The 22276-nt window shown below is 42.7% G+C and overlaps 1 protein-coding gene across 4 annotated transcripts in view; it reads right to left on the bottom strand.

Moving 5' to 3' along the window:
- The window catches only part of APLP2 (amyloid beta precursor like protein 2), an 86406-nt gene that overhangs the window by 21059 nt on the left and 43071 nt on the right, over positions 1-22276 (bottom strand). For all 4 annotated transcript variants that reach the window (XM_047877724.1, XM_047877727.1, XM_047877728.1 and 1 more), the window contains exons 2-6: positions 16576-16749; positions 15583-15706; positions 3867-3979; positions 1972-2168; positions 1366-1574 (exon numbers count right to left, since the gene is read on the bottom strand). In XM_047877724.1, the coding sequence (XP_047733680.1) occupies positions 1366-1574; positions 1972-2168; positions 3867-3979; positions 15583-15706; positions 16576-16749 (817 nt within the window). The remainder of the gene's footprint in view (positions 1-1365; positions 1575-1971; positions 2169-3866; positions 3980-15582; positions 15707-16575; positions 16750-22276) is intronic.

Here is a 22276-nt window from a genome sequence, read left to right as displayed (position 1 = left end):
ACGGTCAGAGCGTCAGCGGGACAGAGGCAGCAGCTTTGATCACACTGCTACGGGTGGGAGGAGGACAGGACAGGCCAGGCCACATGCTCAATGACCCGCTGAATGTCAGTGGAGGCCAAGACTGGGCGGACCCCAAGCGCCCTGGTGGACCATCTCACCGGCTCAAGCCCGGCCTTCCTGAGGACGTAGTCGTTTTTCTGTCCTGACTGTAGTAAAGACACTTAGGAACTGAAAATAGTGTTTTTCACACTGTCTTGAGTCTAGACTGACAGAGAGGAATTCTGTGTCTCACAGCTCTGTGAGCCTCCCACTTCTGAGATATTTGCCTGATTTGTTGTATCAAGGATCAAAGGAGACCAATGGGGGTGAAGAGGCTGTTTTACTGGTGATAACTATAGGAAATGCTACGTAAGTGCCTGGATTGCACACATGTACATTTTCACTTTCTTCAGGATGACTCAGAAACTTCTAGACTGTCGGGGTGCCTGGGTGGCTCAGTTGTTTAAGCATCCAACTTCAGCTTAGGTCATGATCTCGCGGTCTGTGAGTTCGAGCCCCACGTCGGGCTCTGTGCTGACAGCTCAGAGCCTGGAGCCTGCAGCCTGCTTTGGATTGTGTGTCTCCCTCTCTCTCTGTCCCTCCCCCACTCATGCTTTGTCTCTCTCTCTCTCTCTCAAAAATAAATAAATGTTAAAAACAAACAAACAAACATCTAGACTGTTAAGTATTTCCCCTATAGGGAGTCCCAAATAATTCTTCAGATCTTAAATGGCATCAGATAGACACTCCAGGAGGCTGCATGTAAATGGCTCTAGATGGTCTTTTTTTTTTTTTCTTTTTGAAATGACAGGATGAAAAAACTGCTGGGCCTGATTCCTCACCAGTAGGTCATTAAAGGCCACCCTCCCAGTCACAGGCATCTTTCTGGTGGACCAACAGGGCAGCATACGGATGGGAACACACACTCAAGAAAAGAACCAAGGAAGTTAATTTCATTGTAGAAGGTCAGGGCTTTAGAAGTACTGAGGAGGGGGCTCCCCTTGGGGAGAGAATGTTGCAGGCTCCATGTGGAAGAATCCTGCCCAAGTGTAAACCATGTTATCTTCTCCCTTATCCTCTGGGTCCCTGTTCTCTAGTTCAGTCCTTATAATGCCAAAAACAGTTTCTGATTCAATCCTGGGTCCCCCCCGAACGTGTCAGCAGCCTGGCCACCGAGCACTAAGATGGCACCACCAGCGGGCTGGAGAGCAGATTTCACGCCAGCGTCCAGGAGTGCCGCCTCTCCCTCTGTGACTTACCTGTGATGAATGCAGTCCAAAATTGTAAGCAAATAATTACCAGATGGGTTTTAATACATCAGGTTACCTTTAACGTCATGAGTAATCTCCTTTTCTGAAACCGTCCCGTCACTGCTGGGTTCGGTAGGGTTCTCTTCGTTGTAGTCATCGCCTTTAAAGGTGTCGTAGTAGTAATCACGGTCTTCCACCACCTCCTCCCCTTCTTCCTCATCCCCGTCATCCTCATCCACAGCTGCTTCTGTGAAGTCCTCCAAATCTGCTTCGGTAGGAAATTCACTAAAGGTCACAACAGAAAAGGAAGGTTAAGACCAATTCCTGTGTGCAAAGCACAACAATGATTCTCTTCCCTATGCTGAAACACAAAAACAGAGACAGGAAATAAGCTCAACTCACGTTTAGCTGTGCCACTACAGCCCTCAGCCCAGCTACAGCTGGGGAGGAGGAGGGGAGGAGTAAGTGGGCAGGCACTGCATTAGCCTGCAGAAAATACCGTGGCCACAGAATAGGAAGCCGAGAGCCACCGGCAGTCCTTCAATCAGCTAGGGCGACAATGAAAGGCCAGCTGGCTCAATGCCAACACGAACAAGGGAATGCCCACTTTATCCAGAAGGGAGGGACCGGCAGCCCACCACCACCAGCAAAACAATCGCACAGGTGTAGAAGAAGAATTTACCTTTTGTAAATATCATAGTCTTCCTCTTCATCCTCTTCCTCTTCTTCCTCCTCATCCTCCTCCTCTTCTTTTGACACAGTCGATTCAATAGTCTTTGTCTGAGGGCAGCACACATATTCAGTGCCATGAAACTGGTCTACCCCACACGGCAGCAGCATGCCATAGCGATATAAGGTCATCCCCTCAGTCAGACAGGCCTAAAAGAAACCCAGAGATCCAACATCAGAACATTAATAAATTTGGTCAAATAGCCCCCATCACTAGCTTCATCCAAAAGAAACCTCTATCGGCGCCTGGGTGGCTCAGTTGGTTGAGTGTCCAGCTTCAGCTCAGGTCATGATCTTGCTGTCCGTGGGCTCAAGTCCCGCGTCAGGCTCTGTGCTGACAGCTCGGAGCCCGGAGCCTGCTTCAGATTCTGTGTCTCCCTCTGTCTCTGACCCTCCCCTGTTCATGTTCTGTCTCTGTCTCAAAAATAAAAATATTATAAAAAATAATAATAAACAAAAGAAACCCCTATCAAATCACTATGTAAAGCATTCTCTCACAGACACACAAATTTTCTGTCAACAAGTTGTGATGCTATTATTTTAAGAAGATTTACAAATTTTGCTTAACTTGCAATGGAGAACCATCATCTGGGCCAGAAACAACAAAAGCCCACAGTTAGAAAAAAATTAAGGAAAAGGGAGCTCTTCTAGTACTTATCAATGCTGGCTAAAGGCAGTCAGTGATAATTTACATTCCTCACTGTGAGGGCATTGTGTCAGAATCTGACCAAAGAAACTGACTAAAGATCCAACTTAACCACAGAAGACAAGTATAAGAAAGGGTACTTTTCCTCACTGGAAAAATGAAATGGCATCCAATCCTATGAGGATACATGTCAAGACATAGATTTTCTAGAATTGGCTATTTCTACCCTAAGGCCCTAAGGCTTGGGATGGCCTCCTTGGAAATCCCACGGACAGCATCCTTGCTTAACAATCTTTTCAACATCCTTAACTTTAGGAGCTGGATTGTCAACACTGTATTTCTCAATAAAAATATCCTCCCAGGGGCGCCTGGGTGGCGCAGTCGGTTAAGCGCCCGACTTCAGCCAGGTCACGATCTCGCGGTCCGGGAGTTCGAGCCCCGCGTCAGGCTCTGGGCTGATGGCTCAGAGCCTGGAGCCTGTTTCCGATTCTGTGTCTCCCTCTCTCTCTGCCCCTCCCCCGTTCATGTTCTGTCTCTCTCTGTCCCAAATAAATAAATAAACGTTGAAAAAAAAAAATTTTTTTTAAAAAAAAAATATCCTCCCAAATATTTTTATTTAAAAAAAATTTTTTTTAATTTTAATGCTTATTTATTTTTGAGAGATAGAGACAGAGTGTGAGTGGGGGAGGTGCAGAGACAGAGGGAGACACAGAATCCAAAGCAGACTCCAGGCTCTGAGCTGTCAGCAGGGGCTTGAACTCATGAACCACGAGATCATGACCTGAGCCGCAGTCAGACGCTTAACCGACTGAGCCACCAGGGCACCCCTAAAAAAATTTTTTTGAAGTCTGAGAGAGAGAGAGAGAGAGAGAGAGAGAGAGAGAGTATGTGTGAGTGGGGGAGGGGCAGAGAGAGGGGGGAGAGAGAATCCCAAGCTGGCTCCACACTGTCCACGTAGAGCCTGAAGCGGGGCTTGAACTCATGAACCATGAGATCATGATCTGAGCCAAAACCAAAAGTCAAAGGCTTAACCATCTGAGCCACCCAGGCGCCCCCAAATATTTTTAACTTAGAAGATACAAGTAATTGCAAACTTTGAAGAGGGAAAATAAAAGCGATTTGAAATCATGAGGAGGTTTGGAAGAAAATGTTTCTTTCTTTCTCTCTCAACAAGGAAAACAACACATGATCCATTCTTTTACCTCTTTAACTACAGTGTGCCAATGCTGGTGATTCTCGCACACCTCCATCCGCTCTTTGTGGAAAAACTGGCACTTTTCTGGAACGAGTAGAACATCACTTACGAATTCACCCACTGGAAAAGAGAAAGCATTGTTATAAGCAAATCTGATCATGATTTGAGGTAGAAAGGACCCTCGCTGCAGATCAGGGCAGCTACACAGTCAGGTGTGCACAGGAGCAGTCTCTAATTTATGTAAGTTGATGTGCCTCTCTCATCTTCAAAGGTCAGCTGGATGTTACAGCTCCAGGTAAAGCAGCTACAAGAGCTCAACATCCTGTTCAGGTCATGATGCCTGGGACTTTCCTCACTCTTCCTGGACTCCAATCCCTTACAGTCCAGTTGCAGGGCTATCAGAATACAGGAGGGGTGGAACAGGAATAGGAATTCCCCCCCACCCCCCGATTCCATGATCTCAAATGCACACAGATACTCCCCACCACCTTTGAGTTCACATTAATATTCCTAGCCTTACATCCCTATTTCTGCCCACATTATTTCTAACAACAATATCCCCAAGAAACTAAGACCAGGTGTTCCTTTGAAGTACAGACGAATCTTACTTTGGTCCTTTTGTGTACCTAAAAACATGTAGCTCTAAGACAAAGCACCACTGATTCAGGGAAGACTCATCGATAGAAGGGAATGGGTGCCTTTGCAATCCAAAACTCTGGCAGACACTACTTTAAGCGGGTGACCAGCTTAACATCACCAACAGTGACAAGCTGATATATGTGATGTCCTAAGAAGAAAATCTCACTGGGGCACCTGGGTGGCTCAGTCGGTGGAGTGTCCAACTCTTGACTTTGGCTCAGGTCATTGTCTCACGGTCCTTGTGTTTGAGCCCCACATCAGGTCTGCACTGACAGCGCATACATACCCTGCTTGGGATTCTCGGTCTCCCCCCCTTCTCTGCCCTTCCCCTGCTCACGTTCTCTCTCTCTCTCTCTCTCTCTCTCTCTCAAAAATAAACAAACATTAAAAAAAGAAGAAAATATCACTACACAGTCTTTCTGCCAAAAATATGTTATTTGAATCTAATCATGATGAAACAGTAAGACAAATTCAAATTCAGGGATATATTTAAACAAATGGCCTAAACTAAAAAAATACCATTGTTGTGAAAGATTTAAAAAAAAAAGTTGATTGGGGAACTGTTGCAGACCAAATGTAATAGTTCAATCCTTTTTAAAGGAAAGCTATAAAGGACACTATTTGGATAGTTAGAGAGAAATTGCCCAAAATGTGATTACTGCATCGTAGTTATGTTAGAGAATGTCCTTGCTCTTAGGAGAAACAAGCTGAATATTTAGAAGTAAATTTTCACAATGTCCCAACTTACTTTCAAAGGGTGTAATAACAACAATAAAAGATACGTAAGATGCACACACACACACACACAGAGAAGACAAAATCAGAGAACCCAGGTAAAGAGTACAGAAGTATTCACAGTTACATTTTTTTTCTATAGGTCTAAAACTTTTCAAAAGTAAAAAGCTGTGAGGAAAATATACATAGTTGTTTAAAAAACAGATGATCTTTTAGAAAGACACACTGAAATATTTACAGGAAAAAAAAATATTATCTGTGATGTGTTTCCAATAATCAAGAGTAGGTGGGTGGGATTGTCCACAGACAATGTAAAAGTGGCTCATGAACTAATGATTGCTGCATAGCTGGCCAATGGGTACATAAGGGTTAACAGTATTATTTTTCTCTTTTGGACATGTTTGTACATTCCATAATAAAAAGTTAAAAATTCATGTATTTCTGGGGCACCTGGCTGGCTTAGTCAGTAGAGCATGTGATGACTCTTGATTTCAAGGTCGTGAGTTCAAGCCCCACGTGGGGAATAGAGCTAAAATTAAAAAAAAAAAAAAATTCATGTATCACGGAAGCATCACCCAGAGATTCTGATTCAGTAGGTCTAAGGTAGGATTCAGTAATTTTCATTGAATAAGCATTCCAGGAGATTCTGATGCATCACCAATATGCTCCATACAGGGTCTAAGTGGAGGAAAACAAAGAGAGGGAGAGAGGTGTGTGCGTAGTTCAGGAAGAGATGTAGTAAGTGGGGGCAAGGGAAAGGAAGCAGGCAGGCTAACCTCTGAGATTCTCTTTTCTTTTTTCTTTTTTTAAAGAAGGAAGCATAGAATATGAAAGTAATCTGGCCTGAGAAAGGTCGTAGGGCTTTGACCTTAATGCAAAGTCTGTGTAGACCCCCCACCCCCACCCCAAGCTCATCATCATGGCCTGGTCCTCCAGGACCCCTCAGCCTCGGGCCTCAGTCTGTGGGCACTATACAAGTCAATCCTTCCGTGACCCATGTGACAAGCGAAAGGAGTCCTTAATCTACTTTAAGGGGGAAGATGTGCTGTGACATTACGCTGGGGCAGTAAAAACAGCCTCCCCACTTCAGAACTTTACACAGGGTAGTGATGTTTCACACCACTATTAGTACAGGGAATTTGGAAGCCAATTTCCTCATGCAGGAACACAAAGTAAGTTAGACATAGTGTTGCCTTGAGGCCCTAAAGGCTCTAGGGAGGTAGAACATGTACACTTTTTCAATCAACTAGACACAATGCTTAAAAAATCCAAAATCCTCATGATAAATGAGGATGTGCCTCTACTAGAAGAAACAATCCTGATATTCAACCAAGTAGAAATTACTTAAACCCTGACACCCAACCACCAACTCATATTGTATTAATGTGATTATGCTGTATTGACTAGGCAATTTTATACTTAGTTTATGACAAAAAGCAACAAAAGAGTGTATTAACGAACAGTGTGTATAGGGTTAAATGTCAGGGTTCTATTTCAGCACCATCATTATCAGCAGAATGGTTTTAGGCATAAAGAAGGTTAACTTACTTATTAACCTTTCTGTGCCTTGATTTCCTTATCCTGTGTGATGATAAATGACATAATAGAATACAACATCTGAAAAGCTTAGAGCTGATTCTGGTACACAGTAAACACTAAGCAGTATGTAAGTGTGCTATTTCTAATTATTGATGGTAATGTTGGTAAGTCTTGAGCTGAGTAACTAGTTTTATACAAAGCAAACTATATATACAACCACAGTTATCATACAGAAATCTACAATTTGTTAAAACATCAATTTTATGTTTACAATTGCAACATCAGAAAAACATTTAAAACAGCAATTTTAGAGGCACCTAGGTGGCTCAGTCAATTAAGGGCCCAACTCTTGATTTGGCTCAGGGCATGATCTCACAGTTCATGGGTTCAAGCCCCATGTCCGGCTCTGTGCTGAGAGCATGCAGTCTGCCTGGGACTCTCTCTCGCTCTCTCTTCTCTCTTTCCCCCTGCCCCTTATCCTCAGCTCGTGCTCTTTCTCTCTCTCAAAATAAGTATTTTTTTTTTTAACCCAGCAATTTTATTACTACATATCTAGTCTACAGAGGTAATAAACAAACCGGGTTTTTAAAAAATACAGTGGGGGGGCACCCAGGTGGCTCAGTAGGTTGAGCATCAACCTTTGTCATGATCTCATGGTTCGTAGGCCTGAGCCCCACATCAGGCCCACTGCTGTTGGCCTGTCAGCACAAAGCCCACTTTGGATCCTCTGTCCCTCTCTCTCTGCCCCTCCCCCGCTGGCACTCCCCTAAAAATAAATAAATATTTTAAAACTCAATAAAAAAACAGTGGAAAAAATACTAACAGAAATAAACATACAGTGGAATACTATATATTGAATTAAAATGAATGAAATCTACTTGTATCACACATTAGATACACCCCAAAATGATGTAAAGTAAAAAGCAAGTTGTAAAAGTGATGTCAGGTACAGAATGCTACCATTTATGTAAGCTTAAAAACACAAAAACAAATGGTTTATAGAAACATCTGTATACAGCAAAAGTATAAAAACATGCGTGAGACAGAGGGAAGCCGGGGATGGGTGGGTGGGTGAAACAGGGGATGGGGATTAACAGCACACTCATCATGATGAGCACTGAGTCAGGTACAGAAGTCCTGAGTCACTACACTGTACACCTGAAACCAATATAACATTGCATGTTAACTACACTGGAATTAAAATTTAAAAATTAATGAGAAAGAAAAGTAGCTACTGAAACTTGGGTTCTTTCCCCCAAAAACAAAAAACATGCGTGAGAATAATACATGCCAACAAGTGGGTAGTGGCTACCTTGAGAACAAGGGAGGGAGTGAGGGAGGGCAAGAGGGAGGAAAAGGGAAGAAAGGATGGGGCTTTGAAACATTTACTCCCTCTATGACAAAATAAGGTGCAGATGAAGCAGACCTGGCAAGCTGTTGAAGAACTTAAATCAGGATGATGAGTACTGAGTCACCATCATATTTTACCTTTTCAGTATCCTTCAAACGCTGTATTTCAGAAAGAAGTTTAAAATCAAAACTTTTAAAATGTCAGTAATTCAATAATTAACTCCATGCTATACAGTAAAATTAAATGCTACCAACCCTTAGCTATCCCATGATTGACTCGATCTCTCTGACCTCTGAAAACCAGAAGAGAATTAACACCACTGAAATTGGACCAGGAACTAAAATGTAAAAATAAAACAAAACAAAAGAATACTCTTTAACAACTGCAATTCCAACAACACACTCCAAGGAAATAATTAAGCAAGTAAAACAAAGATATTCATTGCTGTGTTGCTAATATCAAACACTGAAACCAACCTAGATGCCCATCAATCAGGAATTAAATGATGGTAGTTACATAAAATGGAATACCATCAGGTCACAGGAAATATGGTTTACGTTTATATTTAACATGGGAAAACTTCCATAGTGGTTAAATAATTTTAAAAAGAAAGAAAGAAAGAAACATACTCCATATCCCTAACCTTCCTCCTTCACCCTGGTTAACTCCTTAAGGCTAAGTCTATACAAATATAGGCAAAGAACCATACAGATATGTTGATATATCTCCCTAAGAACAGCACATAATAGATGTTTAAATCTAAATATTAAAAAAAAAAATTCAAAAACAAGGCAGCATATGTAGTATGACCTCTTTTAGGAAGAAAAAAATGCATTTAAAAATATACAGATTTCTGTATGTGTCCAAAGAAAAAAGTCTTGTCTATATACACCAAAATGTTAATCATGGTGTAGAAACTGGAAATTATTTTTGCTTCCCCCATGGTCTTTTATTGAAAAATAAACTTATTAAGCATGTAAACTAAAGAGGAACACATTTCAATCCCAACATTTGTTTTCTGGCATTTTCACTATTACTTTTTTTTTGCCTTTGCTACATTTATCAGAAGCTTCTAAGGAAAAAAAAAAAAACTGACTTAGGCAGATCAATATTTCTGTTGTATAGACGAACACTGAAAATGGTTTGGTCTCAGTCTAGAATTTTACCGAAGTTTGTTAACAATCTTCAATTTAGTCAGTTAGGTTGTAATAGATAATGGCCACAATTTCGCAAGTCACGGGACACAGAAGGTTATAGAGTTTTCGCTATTTAAAAAGCTGAGGAATGAATATGGCAATTTAACAAAACCTAAACCTACAGGATTTCGCTTAAGCTGCATTTATGATCTATCTCCAACCCCCATCCATTCCCTAGGATTCTGTTTCTTTTCCATATCACGCCCATCCATCAAGGCCATGATAGCCATCAGGTTTTGGAGCTCTTCCAGAGTTACTGAAATTCCTTTTAAAAATAACAAAGGTTGTTATTCCCCACTTGGGGAAGCCCTCAGCAGCACCAACACTCACACACAGTTTTTAAAAACCTACTGCGAAAGTACTCTACAGCTGCAAACAGCTGGAAGACCGTTTCAGTTATGGGGCTCACCAGGTGGGAGAAGATAGCCTTCTGTCATGAGAGGGAGCCCAGAGAATCAACCTGACCACCCATTGCAATTTCCCGTGAGGTATAGCAGCCATCCCTAGATGTCCCTGAGGTCAATAGGGCTCTGATATTAAAGACCCAAGATAATTCTCGCAAACGAAAACACACAAGGGTCCATGCTGGGAACAGGGCAAATGTGAATTCAAAGGTAGAAGCTGCCTTGCAAACAGACACCTGCAATGGGCAAGTGAGAGACCACGGTGCACCATTGCTGAAGACGGCCCCAAAGCCTCTGAGAATGAGAACTGTCTTTGGCAGTGCTCACATCACAGTAACGCTCTGTCCAGATCTCCATCCAAAAATAACCCAAAACAAAAACAGTCACGGGCTTACAAAGCCCTCTTCTTTTGGTGTAGAAGCCAGCCTACAGATAAATGTCAGAGATGACTAACGCCTTCCCCCAAAATACCAGCAGTTTCACTTCTTCACACATCACCAACTCTGTCCTACTTGGAACATCCTACCTACGTACCTACCTACCTACCCACCCACCTAAAATGTTAGAGATAAACAGGAGTCGATTAGTAGTAACCTATGATATAAGGTCATTTTGAAGAGAGAGAAGACTGAACTGACAGCAGGTTCAAAGTCACACTGATGGGTGGTTAAGCATCAGAAGAGGGCAGAGCTGAGTGACACGAACACAGACGTGGGTGGGCAGTGCGACACCAGGTGATACAACCACTACTTAGCAACCTGAATTCATTCTCAAACTGCTTGCCAAGCATGGTAATCAGGACACATCCCTCTTCCCTCAACCGAGCAAACACAATGACAGACAAAACTGGTGCCTGAGGACACAGGTAAGGACGCTGGAATATTCAAGCCAATTCACACAGGCAACCCAACCACTATAGACAAATCTTGTTCCCAGTTTCCATTTCCACACCTTCTGGTCTATCTACCTACGATTTAGGTTTACTAGGCAGTACTATGTTGTTTTTCTTTTCTTAAGTAAGCTCTGTGTCCAATGTGGGGCTTGAGCCCACAACTCTGAGGTCAACAGTTGCATGCTCCACTGATGGAGCCGACCAGGTGCCCCATTAGGCAATATTATCTTAAAGGGGGGGTCCTAGGGCTGAGGCTAACCATACTACTACATCACTTTACTCCAACATGTGGTATTCATCTTAACACGTACAAAGGCAGCTACTGTGGTTACTTCTGGTGAGTAAAATGCACAGAACTCTTACTTTTAACTGTGTCCATTTTTAGTACAGTTTGTACATTAAAAGAATTGTGTGTGGTTGTATAACTCACTGAATATACTATAAATCATTAAACTGTATACTTTTAAATGGGTGAATTACACAGAATATGAATTATATCTCAACAAGCTCATTCAAAAAAAAATAAAAAAGAGTACGGGCACTTGGGTGGCTCAGTCAGTTAAGCATCCAGCTCTTGGTTTCAACTCAGGTTATGCTCTCCCAGTTTGTGTGATAAGCCCCAAGTTGGGCTTCATGCTGACAGTGCACAGCCTGCTTGGGATTCTCTGTCTCTCTCCCTCTCAAATAAACAAACTTTAAAGGCTTAAAAAGTTAAACTTAAATTACAAAAGCAGAGGTTGGGGCACCTGAGTGACACAGTTGCTTGAGCGTCTGACTCTTGATTTTGGCTCAGGTCATGATCTTATTAGGGTCAAGGGATCAGGCCCCGTGTTGGGCTCTGCACTCAGCATGAAGCCTGCTTGAGATTTTCTCTCTTCCTCTTCCCATTTGCTCCTCTCTCCCACTCTTTCTCCCTCTCTAAAATAAAAAAAATTTAGGGGCGCCTGGGTGGCTCAGTCGGTTGAACGTCTGACTCCGTTCAGCTCAGCTCATGATCTCGCGGTGAGTTTGAGCCCCACGTCGGGCTCTGTGCTGACAGCTCAGAGCCTGGAGCCTGCTTCAGATTCTGTGTCTCCCTCTCTCTCTCTCTGCCCCTCCCCCACTGATACTCTGTCTCTCTCTCTCTGTCAAAAATAAACGTTACAAAAATTTAAATAAATTTAAAAAGTGGAGACTGATCATTTACAGAAGATACTGAGTAAGTAAATAAATATAGTGAGGATAATGGAACTGAAGATATCAGTATGAGCTAATGTTTTTAATATACACATGTAGCTATAGAAATATATATTTATGTGTGCATGTACTCATATATACATGCATGTATTTTTTTAAGTTTTATTTATTTGAGAGAGACACAGACAGTGCAAGTGGGAGAAGGACGGGGCGGGCGTGGGGGAGGGAGAAAGAGAATACCAAGAAGACTTTGTGCTCAAACTGTGACCTGAGCCAAAACCAAGAGTCGGATGCTTAACTGACTGAACCACCTAGGCACCCCAACGTGTGTTTCTTGGCTCTGTCCGAGTGGGCCTAGAAGCAACAACATCCCAGACCAGTAAGTACACATAATGCCCAGACTTGGTTTCTAAACACCATTCTCCACTGAAAGAAACCAGGGCTTCCTGGAGAAATGGCAGATTCCAGGGGTAGAGTCAGGAAAACACAGGATCAGCCTAGAGCATCCTTTTGTCAAATCTGGACAAGTGCTTAAGGAAATAAGTGAATGCCAACACCATCTTAGCCAGGGGATAAACGTTATCATGGGTAATGCAACTCACATCGTGCAACTCCTAATGTTATGCTGCAAGAAGAATACATCTACGGTAGTCCCCTCAAAAATGTGTAAATCAAAAGGTCATAAGACAAACCCGAATTGCAAGGCATTTCCACAAAGTAATTTGTACTCTTTAAAAAAGTCAAGGTCATGAAAGACGAGAAGAGACTAAATACAATGTGTGATCTTGAATCAGATCCCGGTATTATTGGAACAAAAGGTGAAACCTGAACAGGGTCTACAGATTAGATTTGGATCAATAATAGTTTCCCAATTTTGATGATGTGATCACATAGAAGAATGTCCTTGTTTCTAAAAAATCTATATTAAAGTACCAAGGGATAAAAAGATACCAACTTAAATGATTCAAATCACAAAAACTCAGTAATGGGGGGGACAAGGGTTGGGGGTACTGTGGGAGTGAATAAGGTTAATTTTACCATATTAGTCATATGGTACAGGTGGAAAATCTGAACTCTGAGGAAAGAGTGTACAGGAACTCTTTGTACTATTTTTCTAACCATTTTGTAAACTTGAAACTATTTTAAAACTACCTTTTTTTTTGTTTATTTTTTTGAGAGAAGGGGGGGAGGGAGGGAGCATGGGTCAAGCAGGGTAGGGGCAGAGGGGGACAGAGGACAGAGGACCCAAAGTGGTCTCTGTGCGGACAGCAGACAGCCCAATGTGGGGCTTGAGCTGTGAGATCATGGCCTGAGCTGAAGTTAGACACTTAACCACCTGAGCGACCCAGGTGCCCCTAAATTATTTTTAATTTTAAAAGGCAAAAGCAACTCTAAAAGACTATCACCAAAATGCTTTCTAAGGAGTCTATGGAAGAGCGTGTGGGTGACTCAGTTGGTTAAGCATCTGACTCTTGATTTTGGCTCAGGTCATGATTTCACGGTTTTGTGGGTTTGAGCCCCACATTGGGCTCTGTGCTGGCAGCAGGAAGCCTGCTTGGGATTCTCTGTGTCCCTTGCTCTCTACCCCTCCCCCACTCACGCTCTCTTCCTCTCCCTTTCTCTCTCAAAAACAAACTTTTTTTTTTTTAAAAGTGTATCCTATATTCTAGACATTGTCACGGTACTGGAGGACAGAGAAGACTAAATAAAGCAGGGTCTGTGGTTTCACTGTGCTTACAGCGAAGTTGGAGAAAGATACAGAAACAGATTGTCACTGGACAGGGTGATAGATGCAATGGCAACATTGGGAGAATTTCAGAAATCTGCATGTCTGGAGAGAAAACATAACCAGGAGGAAAAGATTTCTTTAAGGGAAGCAGCCCCTGAAATAAGTCTTGAAGGAAGAACTCCCCTAGCAGGGGAAGTAGAGGAAAGGCATTCCAACAATGAGACCTGGACGGTGGGTGGCCAGGAGCTGCAAGATGTCGATGTTGCTGGGTGGCTCACAGAGCAGACAACAGGGAAGGCCAAAGCAAGAGCCACATTATGGAGTTTTTACGCTCCAGGGCAGCTTAATGAAACCTTAGTTTTTATGTGAGGAAGAGCTACTACAGGCCTTGATGTGCAGGAAAGACAACTCGATTTTCATTTTAGGTCAGAGGGCAGCAGACCAGACAACAGAACTGAGAAGCACACGAGGCTGTTGTCCCAGTCCAGGCGGCAAAGGATGAAGGGCTGAACTAACGCAGCAGGACTCAGAAGGAAGAAAAGGATTATAAGCCAGATGTGTCCCGACTTTAAAGTAGCAGCACCCCGAGTGTCTCAGTAATATTTTCACAGCACTTCAAGGCCAAAAGAATACCCAAAGCTAGGTAGCTGGGTCCAACAATATAGTAAGTCCTCGTGTCCTAACCCCTTAGCACATGCCGGATGCTGAACGACTCTTCCAATGTTACAATCGACTGGACACCATCACCCTTGTCTCTTCCCAGGTTATTCTGCTGTGATGCTGGCTCTTTAACACAGGAACCCCTGAGACAACGCTCTATAAAGACAGGAGGTCACTGAAAGGAATGGACTGACAGGATGTTGATACTGTAAATACCTCCAGTTCATGGGATGTCTGAAAGAGGTCTCCTTTGAAAAACCAAAACTATCCCACAATGCTCCACACTGTGTGAGTCTGCTGCAACGCCCTGGGGTGCCTCAGTGCACAGTTTGGGAACCACAGACTGAAGCCGTATTGAAGGGGTAAGAATGAGGCTTGGAAAACTGACTGGATGTAGGGAGATAAAGGTCTCCCAGGTCTCAACTCAGAGTTCTGGGTGAGGATTGGAGCCAGCAAGTCGTAAAGACACGTAGCAAGGGGAAGACCAGGCTGGAAAGTCTTCAGGGGTAATGGTGCAAAAGGAAGAAACAAATGCAAGTACTGCCTACCTACTGACTACAAATATTCAAACTACACTCTTGCTTCATTTAGTTCCAGGATTTGACAGACAGTGAATGAAACCTCATACCCAGAGATCTCGGGCCAAATGGATTGGAAGAACATCTCTCAGCTACACCACGCACAAGGCTTCCAGGCCTCACCCCATTGCATGACGCTCCACTGTAAAGTAAATGGTGTCGAGCACCCGCAATGCCCCCCTTTCTCCCTACTGGATACTTGACAACAGTAATTGCTGCATAAACACGGTCACTAAGGTGCCAACTCCTCCTTTGATTGATTTGGATACATGTGAGAATGTATCAACACCAACACAAGGTCAGAAACACCTGTACCAGTCACGGGCCCTTCAGAAAGGCAGGGGTGCATAGACAGCTAGGGGTCCCATCTCTCGGAGATTACCACAAGTCCGGCCTGCCTAGCAATACAGGATCTTAGGACCTTGCAAAATATGTACAGGATGAAGTGAGAGGAACAGAAGACTCCATCCCTTGGGCTATTCAGTACCACTCCTGCTATGATTATACAGCAGGAGTTTCAAGCACTCACTGCAAGGCAAAGCTGGGAGGCCCTGAGGGCAGCACTCTCAGTGCCATGCAAAAGGCTCATCCTTAAAAGACTGAGGGTGCCCATGGTGGGGGAGGTAATAACCATCAAAGACAAGTCAACCATCAACACTAGAAGGCAATAAATATTCAAAAAAGAAGTCCCCCAATACATTCCTGTAGCCCTCAGCTTCTTAACAGATGTAGCTATTTCACTGTGAGGCAAGAGAAAACCAAATTTAAAAATGAGCAACCTCTACTTCCCAAGAAGCAACCACGATCATCTAAAGGACACTCACCAAGACACTTGAAAGGTATCACGATGTGACTCTTGCACTGCTTTTTGTCCCTCCGGCACCAATTGTCAACACTGACCGGCTCATTTGCTTCCATCACATTTGTGATCTGTAGCTCTGGATACATCTGCAAGGGAAAAGAAAACACACACAATAAATTGACTTTATCCATAATAAATGGACATTCATTTGCAAGTAAGGGTGTCTGCTACTCAGCGTCATCATTATCCTGTATAAATCTAAGCCTCCACTCGTGCTGCCCCTGGTTCTAACTGAAGAACTCAGCAAGTCAAAAGATACTGTAACTATTAGTTTTCTTTTGACAGGTAGATTTCTGATCACTTCTAATGCATTCTCTTTAAAAAAAAAAAAAAGTCATCTTTATTTAAGGACATACAAAAGCAGCAAGCTTTCAAGCCCAAAATAAATCGATGAGGTATCAAGCCCATTTGTAGGATGCATGTAAAGAGCTGAGAAGAAAAACATTTAAAGGGCAAGTCCATGGAAAGGTCTGTTGATGAGACTATAGAGTAATACTTCAATGCTGGCCCTCTGTGCTAGTCCTGGTAAGAAGTTAAAGCATCTCATAGCCCCTTCTAGGTCAAGTTCTGACTCAAGTCAGACCTGAGATTATCATTTACAATACTGGTGGCTTTCTATGAGCAAGTGGAGAGCACAAGATACACACATTTGACTTCATGCCCTCCCACACTGCAAGTGAGAAGCAAGAGAGCCGGGCCTTTACTTGTATGGGACCTGCCCAGCTTCTGCACCGTTCCCTCCTCAAGGAACCAAGAGCTCACAGCACACACAGGCAGAGCCTCTGACAAGCCTCAGTCGTGTCGTATATATTCAGAAAGAAAACGCCTGGTGTTCTGTCATTGGCAATGTGATCTTAGGTCAAAAAGCAGAATGACAGAGTATCTATTTCTAAGGTAAGCAGTTTCAAGCATGACCCAGAAGAGAGCAGTTTTCACATTCTGGCACCACTCTTACCTCCTGACAGTACTGAAGAACTTCTTCTTTTGTTCCAAAGCAGCTCTTGGTGCCTGTTGGGTCAGGTTCCCATTTCCCAGTCTGAATGTTCACATGCATATTTAACTTCCCACAAAACATTGCAATTTGAGGCTCGGCGACAGCAAATCCTGTTCCGGCGTTGGCTGCAAGAGCCTGCCAAAGGGGAAAACATCCAGGTTTACTCCAAAACAGCTGACACAAAGGTAGAGTCATCCCATGGTTTGTGACAGTAGAACTGATCTTTTAAAACTTCATTATTTACTATTTTTATCTTCATAAACAAAGCCTTTCCCCATGAGTTAGGCCAGAAAAAACAATCATTGTTGGACTTACATGATCAAAGAAAAATGTCAATGGGAAAAAAAATCTAACCCTCACTCCCCATCTGAGTACTTCGGAACTTGGGAACCTATAACCCAGCTGAAGACTGCTCTAATAGAAGCACACATCTCACTTTTCATCCCTTAACAGATTAAACCACTATAGTAAAGGCTAAAGTTCCAGTAATTCACTCACACAACAAAATTTTGTTGAGCAGCTACTATCTTGCAAAGCAACATGCTAAACGCCTAGGACACAAGAGTGAGCAAAAACTTATGGTCCCTGCTCTCATGGGGCTTACAGTTTAGTGCAAGAGTCCATACTCACACATACAAAAGTGTGATCACACTCCTAGATGTCGCACCAAGGGAAAGAACACAGTGCCAAACAGCATACAGAAAGGGAATTTAACTGAGGCTTGGGTATGGAGGTGGTCAGGGAAGTCTCCTGAAGACAGCAGCACTTGAGAGCATCACGTGGCGGGAACGTAGACTGAGAGGCAGACAGCAGTGAGAGAAAGGAGGAGAGGCATGCAGGGGCAAGGCTAGACAGTGTGCACACCAAGAAAGGACTTCCATCTTTATCCTGAGGTGCTGAGAGTTTTTGTTTTGTTTTGTTTTGTTTTTGCTTTCTTTCTTTTCTATTTTGTTTTTAATTTTTTAGCATTTATTTACAATTGAGAGACAGAGCATGAGCATGGGAGAGACCGAGAGACAGGGAGACACAGAATCTGAAGCAGCTCCAGGCTCTGAGTTGTCAACACAGAGCCCAATGCGGGGCTCAAACTCACAAACCGAGAGATCATGACCTGAGCTGAAGTTGGACACTTATCCAACTGAGCCAACCATGTGCCCCTGCTTTCTTTATTTTGAGAGAGAGAGAGCAGGAGTGAGTGACCATGAGCAGGGATTAGACACAGAGAGAGGGGAGACAGAGAATCCCAAGCGGGCTCTGCGCTGTTAGCACAGAGCTTGATGTAAGGCTCTAAATCATGAGATGGTGACCCGAGTCAAAACCCGAGAGTTGGATGCTTAACCGACTGAGCCATCCAGGTGCCCCGAGATGCTGAGAGGTTTCAAGCACAAAGTTAATACCGTCAGAATGCAGCTGTGATACTTTTTCTGGCTGCAGGATGGCAAAGAAATTTGGAGAAAGAGAGAGGGAGGGAGACTGGTACCTTGGGCTAAGGCAGTGCAGTGGAGAAACAGATTCAAGGTATCAGACAGCCCGACTGGCAAGCCTTGGTGACAGATTAGCCAGGGAGTCGAGGAAGAAGATGTCAAGCACGACTTCATTACTCAATGAGGGAATGGCATCATTCACAGAAACAGAACACTAAAAGGGATTTCATGAACAATTTTATCTTGTATTAGATAAAACAATCAATGACTCTACAGTCTTCCTTTGTCTTGTATCCTCTTTGTGAAAACATCAGAGCCATTACCAGCTCACAAATTACAGGTGAGAAATAACTTTAGGCATGATGACAGTTAAGGCTTCTACTAAGTCTCCTGGTGCAGGAAACCCCAGGGATCCTAGCATCTAGAAATATGCTAATATTGATGGTTGTATCCACAATGGAGTTTTGTGGTCTCCCCTAATGTAAAAGTACTTTCAAAATTTAAAAAAAAAAAATTTTTTTTTGAGTGTTAAAACTTGGCGGATAGGGTTAAGATTGTATGGTCTATCATGTTGCTCTTTTTAAAAAGAGCAATTAAGGGCACCTGGGTGGCGCAGTCGGTTGAGCGTCCGACTTCAGCCAGGTCACGATCTCGCGGTCCGTGACTTCGAGCCCCGCGTCAGGCTCTGGGCTGATGGCTCGGAGCCTGGAGCCTGTTTCCGATTCTGTGTCTCCCTCTCTCTCTGCCCCTCCCCTGTTCATGCTCTGTCTCTCTCTGTGCCAAAAATAAATAAAAAACGTTGAAAAATAAATAAATAAATAAATAAATAAATAAAAAGAGCAATTAACATAAAATGGTTTTCCTATTAACAGAAAGGGTAGCTTTGCCTTTCATAATATATGGAAAATGTGTGCTTTCTAAGCAACTCTCATTTATTTGTGCTGATGGACTACAAAGACATTAATGGCCCTTCCAATCAGGAGACTACATTTGATTTTCAAATACATCATGACCTTTCTCCAGGAAAAGTTTACCATCCTCCATATATTTTGCTTACAAGCTTATTAAAATAAGCCCACTTTCTACCAGTACAGGAGAATGAAACACAAACACTTGTTGGATAGCTAGGAGAACACTAATTTGGGATGAAAATATTGCCAACATCAATCAGAGTTGAAAAAAACACCTCAATTAAATCCAATGAAGAGAACAATTAGCAACTTTATTAAACAGAATTGATTATAGCCCTACTGTGACAAATAATCATTTATTAAAGTACAAGGCAGATCTATATATACCTGCCACATAACTGCATATGAAACTACAGGCTAAGAAGAAGAAAGAATATTTCAGGATAGCTGTGGAAAGGAACACACACTTATTTATAGACAATACTCTAATGGTATTTTAATTCAAACCAATCACTAAAAGGTGTAAGGATGTATAAGATGTGTTTATGTCTCACAGTGAGTTCAATATGTGTACCAAAATGCCTCTTCTATGGGCCATTCTGCTTTTGAGAGCCAAATCTAAGGATTAAGGCTAGAATTTCCTTATGATCACGATATGGAAGAAAATGGGTATGTACACATATAAAAGGGTTAATACAGAGACAAAGGCAAAGAAACCCCAGACACATTTATCTCCCCAAACCAGAGTTTCCCTAAGTTCTTTCCTTCCTACTTCAAAGCCCAGACAGAAAGAAAATTGAGGAAGAATGATAAATATATAAGCAAGAAAGCCAAATCAATAGGTCAAAAGGAAAGTGTTTCCTAAACCTGCTATAATTGAACCACCACAGCTAAATCTAAAAAATGTTGAGCAAGAATTCATAAATTCTCTTTGGCTTTGCATAATTTTTTTTTAAGATTTTATTTTTAAGTAATCTCTGCACCCAGCATGGGGCTCGAACCCACAACCCCAAGGATCAAGCGTCTCCCGCACCACTGTCTGACCCCGCCAGGAGCCCCTGGCCTTGTATATTTTAACATTAAAAGCAGCTATTAAACAAACAGGACTTCGGGTGCCATAGAAGTACTGGGGGCAGAGGGCGGGGTATTAAACTCTTAAATTCCACACATTAATTCAGGTAAGAAAGTGTTGATTAGTTACGTGAACTCACCCAAGCCACAGACATGGATTGGTCAAAACTGTGCAGGCAGCCATTTATCAGCACCAAAGATTATGTTCCACATGTTACTCATTATGGTTGTTGGCTAAAAGACCACAAGAGTTCCAACTGTATAAATGTTCAGTTTATGGGTCAACCACTAAGGTCAATACATCAGTGATGAGTGCATTTGATCTTTGTGCTGAGATGGTCAGCACTGCCTTCCCTAAAGAGAATCTAAAATACCAGAGGTTAAAGCAACAGGAAGAGGCCTAAGCAGCAGCAGCCCCTCACATCAGTTACCACCAAGAAAAAGGAGAGTAACTGGAATCATTCCAGACAACTAATATGCTGCAGTGATTCACTTTTGAGTTCAGAAAGATTAATCCTTGTGGTCATAAGAGACTCTCAAGAAGGTATCATCTGAAATATAAAAAGCCTCTGTGGACCATGTCTAGGAATCAACTAATCAAACATACCCCAACCTTACCTAGGGCATAATAGGATCGGGGTTTTTTCTGTGATGTTTCTACTTCTTTCCTTTGAAAATGCTCTTATTTAATGCACTTCCATTTTCTTAAGCACACACTGTGCCTGGATCCATTACATCAATGTATAAATCAATCTGTTTCCTAATCTAACATGTTACAAATGGGATTTCACTGCCAAGTCAGCACTTCTGATATCCTGTGAACCTGGAATCTTTGACGAAAGAAAATTAATGCCCCACACTCTGGCACTTAAGCCGGTCTTTGTGATCGGTGCACATTGCAGCACTTTTAAGGCTTTGAAAACAAATTGCATCAAATGTTTCCCTAGCCCAGTGCTTCCATTTTACTTAATAATTCATTCTTAATAAGAAATTCCATTTTATTAATTTGGCTCAGGGAAAAGAGTTTAGCTATCCAAGGACAGAAATTCAACTTGGTAAAAAGTGCTTCTAGTAACTTGGTTGAAAATCTGAAATGGCTTAAAGCAATAATATAAGTACATCTAAATCTGAGCCTAACTTCACTGAGGGCCTTTAATCATCATCTCAAAGATACAACTCCTGGGCCCACCTAAGCCCCACCTCCCTTCAACAAAGGGGCTCAGGACCAATGCAGCACCCAGTCCAAAGTGAAATCTAAACCCATTATTTCCTTCCTCACTGAAACTCTTGCCCCAGAATCTAATTTGGCTCCAGGGTTTGGGAAAGCGCCTGCTGTGGAGGGAGCATCGTCTAAAGAGGACAGTTTTATCCTCTTACTGAGTGAATCATGTTTCCTTGGATAGGAAGGTGCTGCGTTACAGCCAGGCAAGCGTTCCAGCCCCACCCCAGGAAGGCAAGGTAACCCAGTTCTACCCTAGTGCTCACCAATACTCAACAGAGCACACCTTCGTAGCATCCAGTTACCACCTGCATGTTACAGACATCAAAAGGCACATCACTCAAAATCAAAGACATTCCATTTGTAAAGAGAGAGTCAGTAAAATGACAATCTCTTCATGGATGCCAAGATCCTATAAAACATATTCATTCTTGTCCAAGTCTGCATGGCATTTCATGATTCATAAATTAAAATGACAAATCTGGGGGCATCTGGGTGGCCTCAATCAGTTAAGCCTCCAACTTCAGCTCAGGTCATGATCTCACGGTTCGTGGGTTCGAGCCCCATGTCGGGCTCTGGCTGACAGCTCAGAGTCTGCTTTGGATTCTGTGTCTCCCTCTCTCTGCCCCTCCCCTGCTCATGCTCTGTCTCTGCCTCTCTCTCAAAATAAATATACATTTAAAAAAATTTTAGGGGCGCCTGGGTGGCGCAGTCGGTTAAGCGTCCGACTTCAGCCAGGTCACGATCTCGCGGTCTGTGAGTTCGAGCCCTGCATCAGGCTCTGGGCTGATGGCTCGGAGCCTGGAGCCTGTTTCGGATTCTGTGTCTCCCTCTCTCTCTGCCCCTCCCCCGTTCATGCTCTGTCTCTCTCTGTCCCAAAAATAAATAAACGTTGAAAAAAAAAATTTTTTTTTTTTAAATTTTAAATGACAAGTCTGTGTCCACAAATCTGCACCTAAGATTTACTTAACTGAACAAAGTATAAAAAATACATAGTTTCAGGTACCTCTCCAATGTAGTTATTAACTATGAAAGGA

The sequence above is a fragment of the Prionailurus viverrinus genome, chromosome D1, assembly GCF_022837055.1.
Source record: "Prionailurus viverrinus isolate Anna chromosome D1, UM_Priviv_1.0, whole genome shotgun sequence".
NCBI classification, from domain to species: domain Eukaryota; kingdom Metazoa; phylum Chordata; class Mammalia; order Carnivora; family Felidae; genus Prionailurus; species Prionailurus viverrinus.
This window is presented reverse-complemented; position numbering and strand designations above follow the sequence as displayed.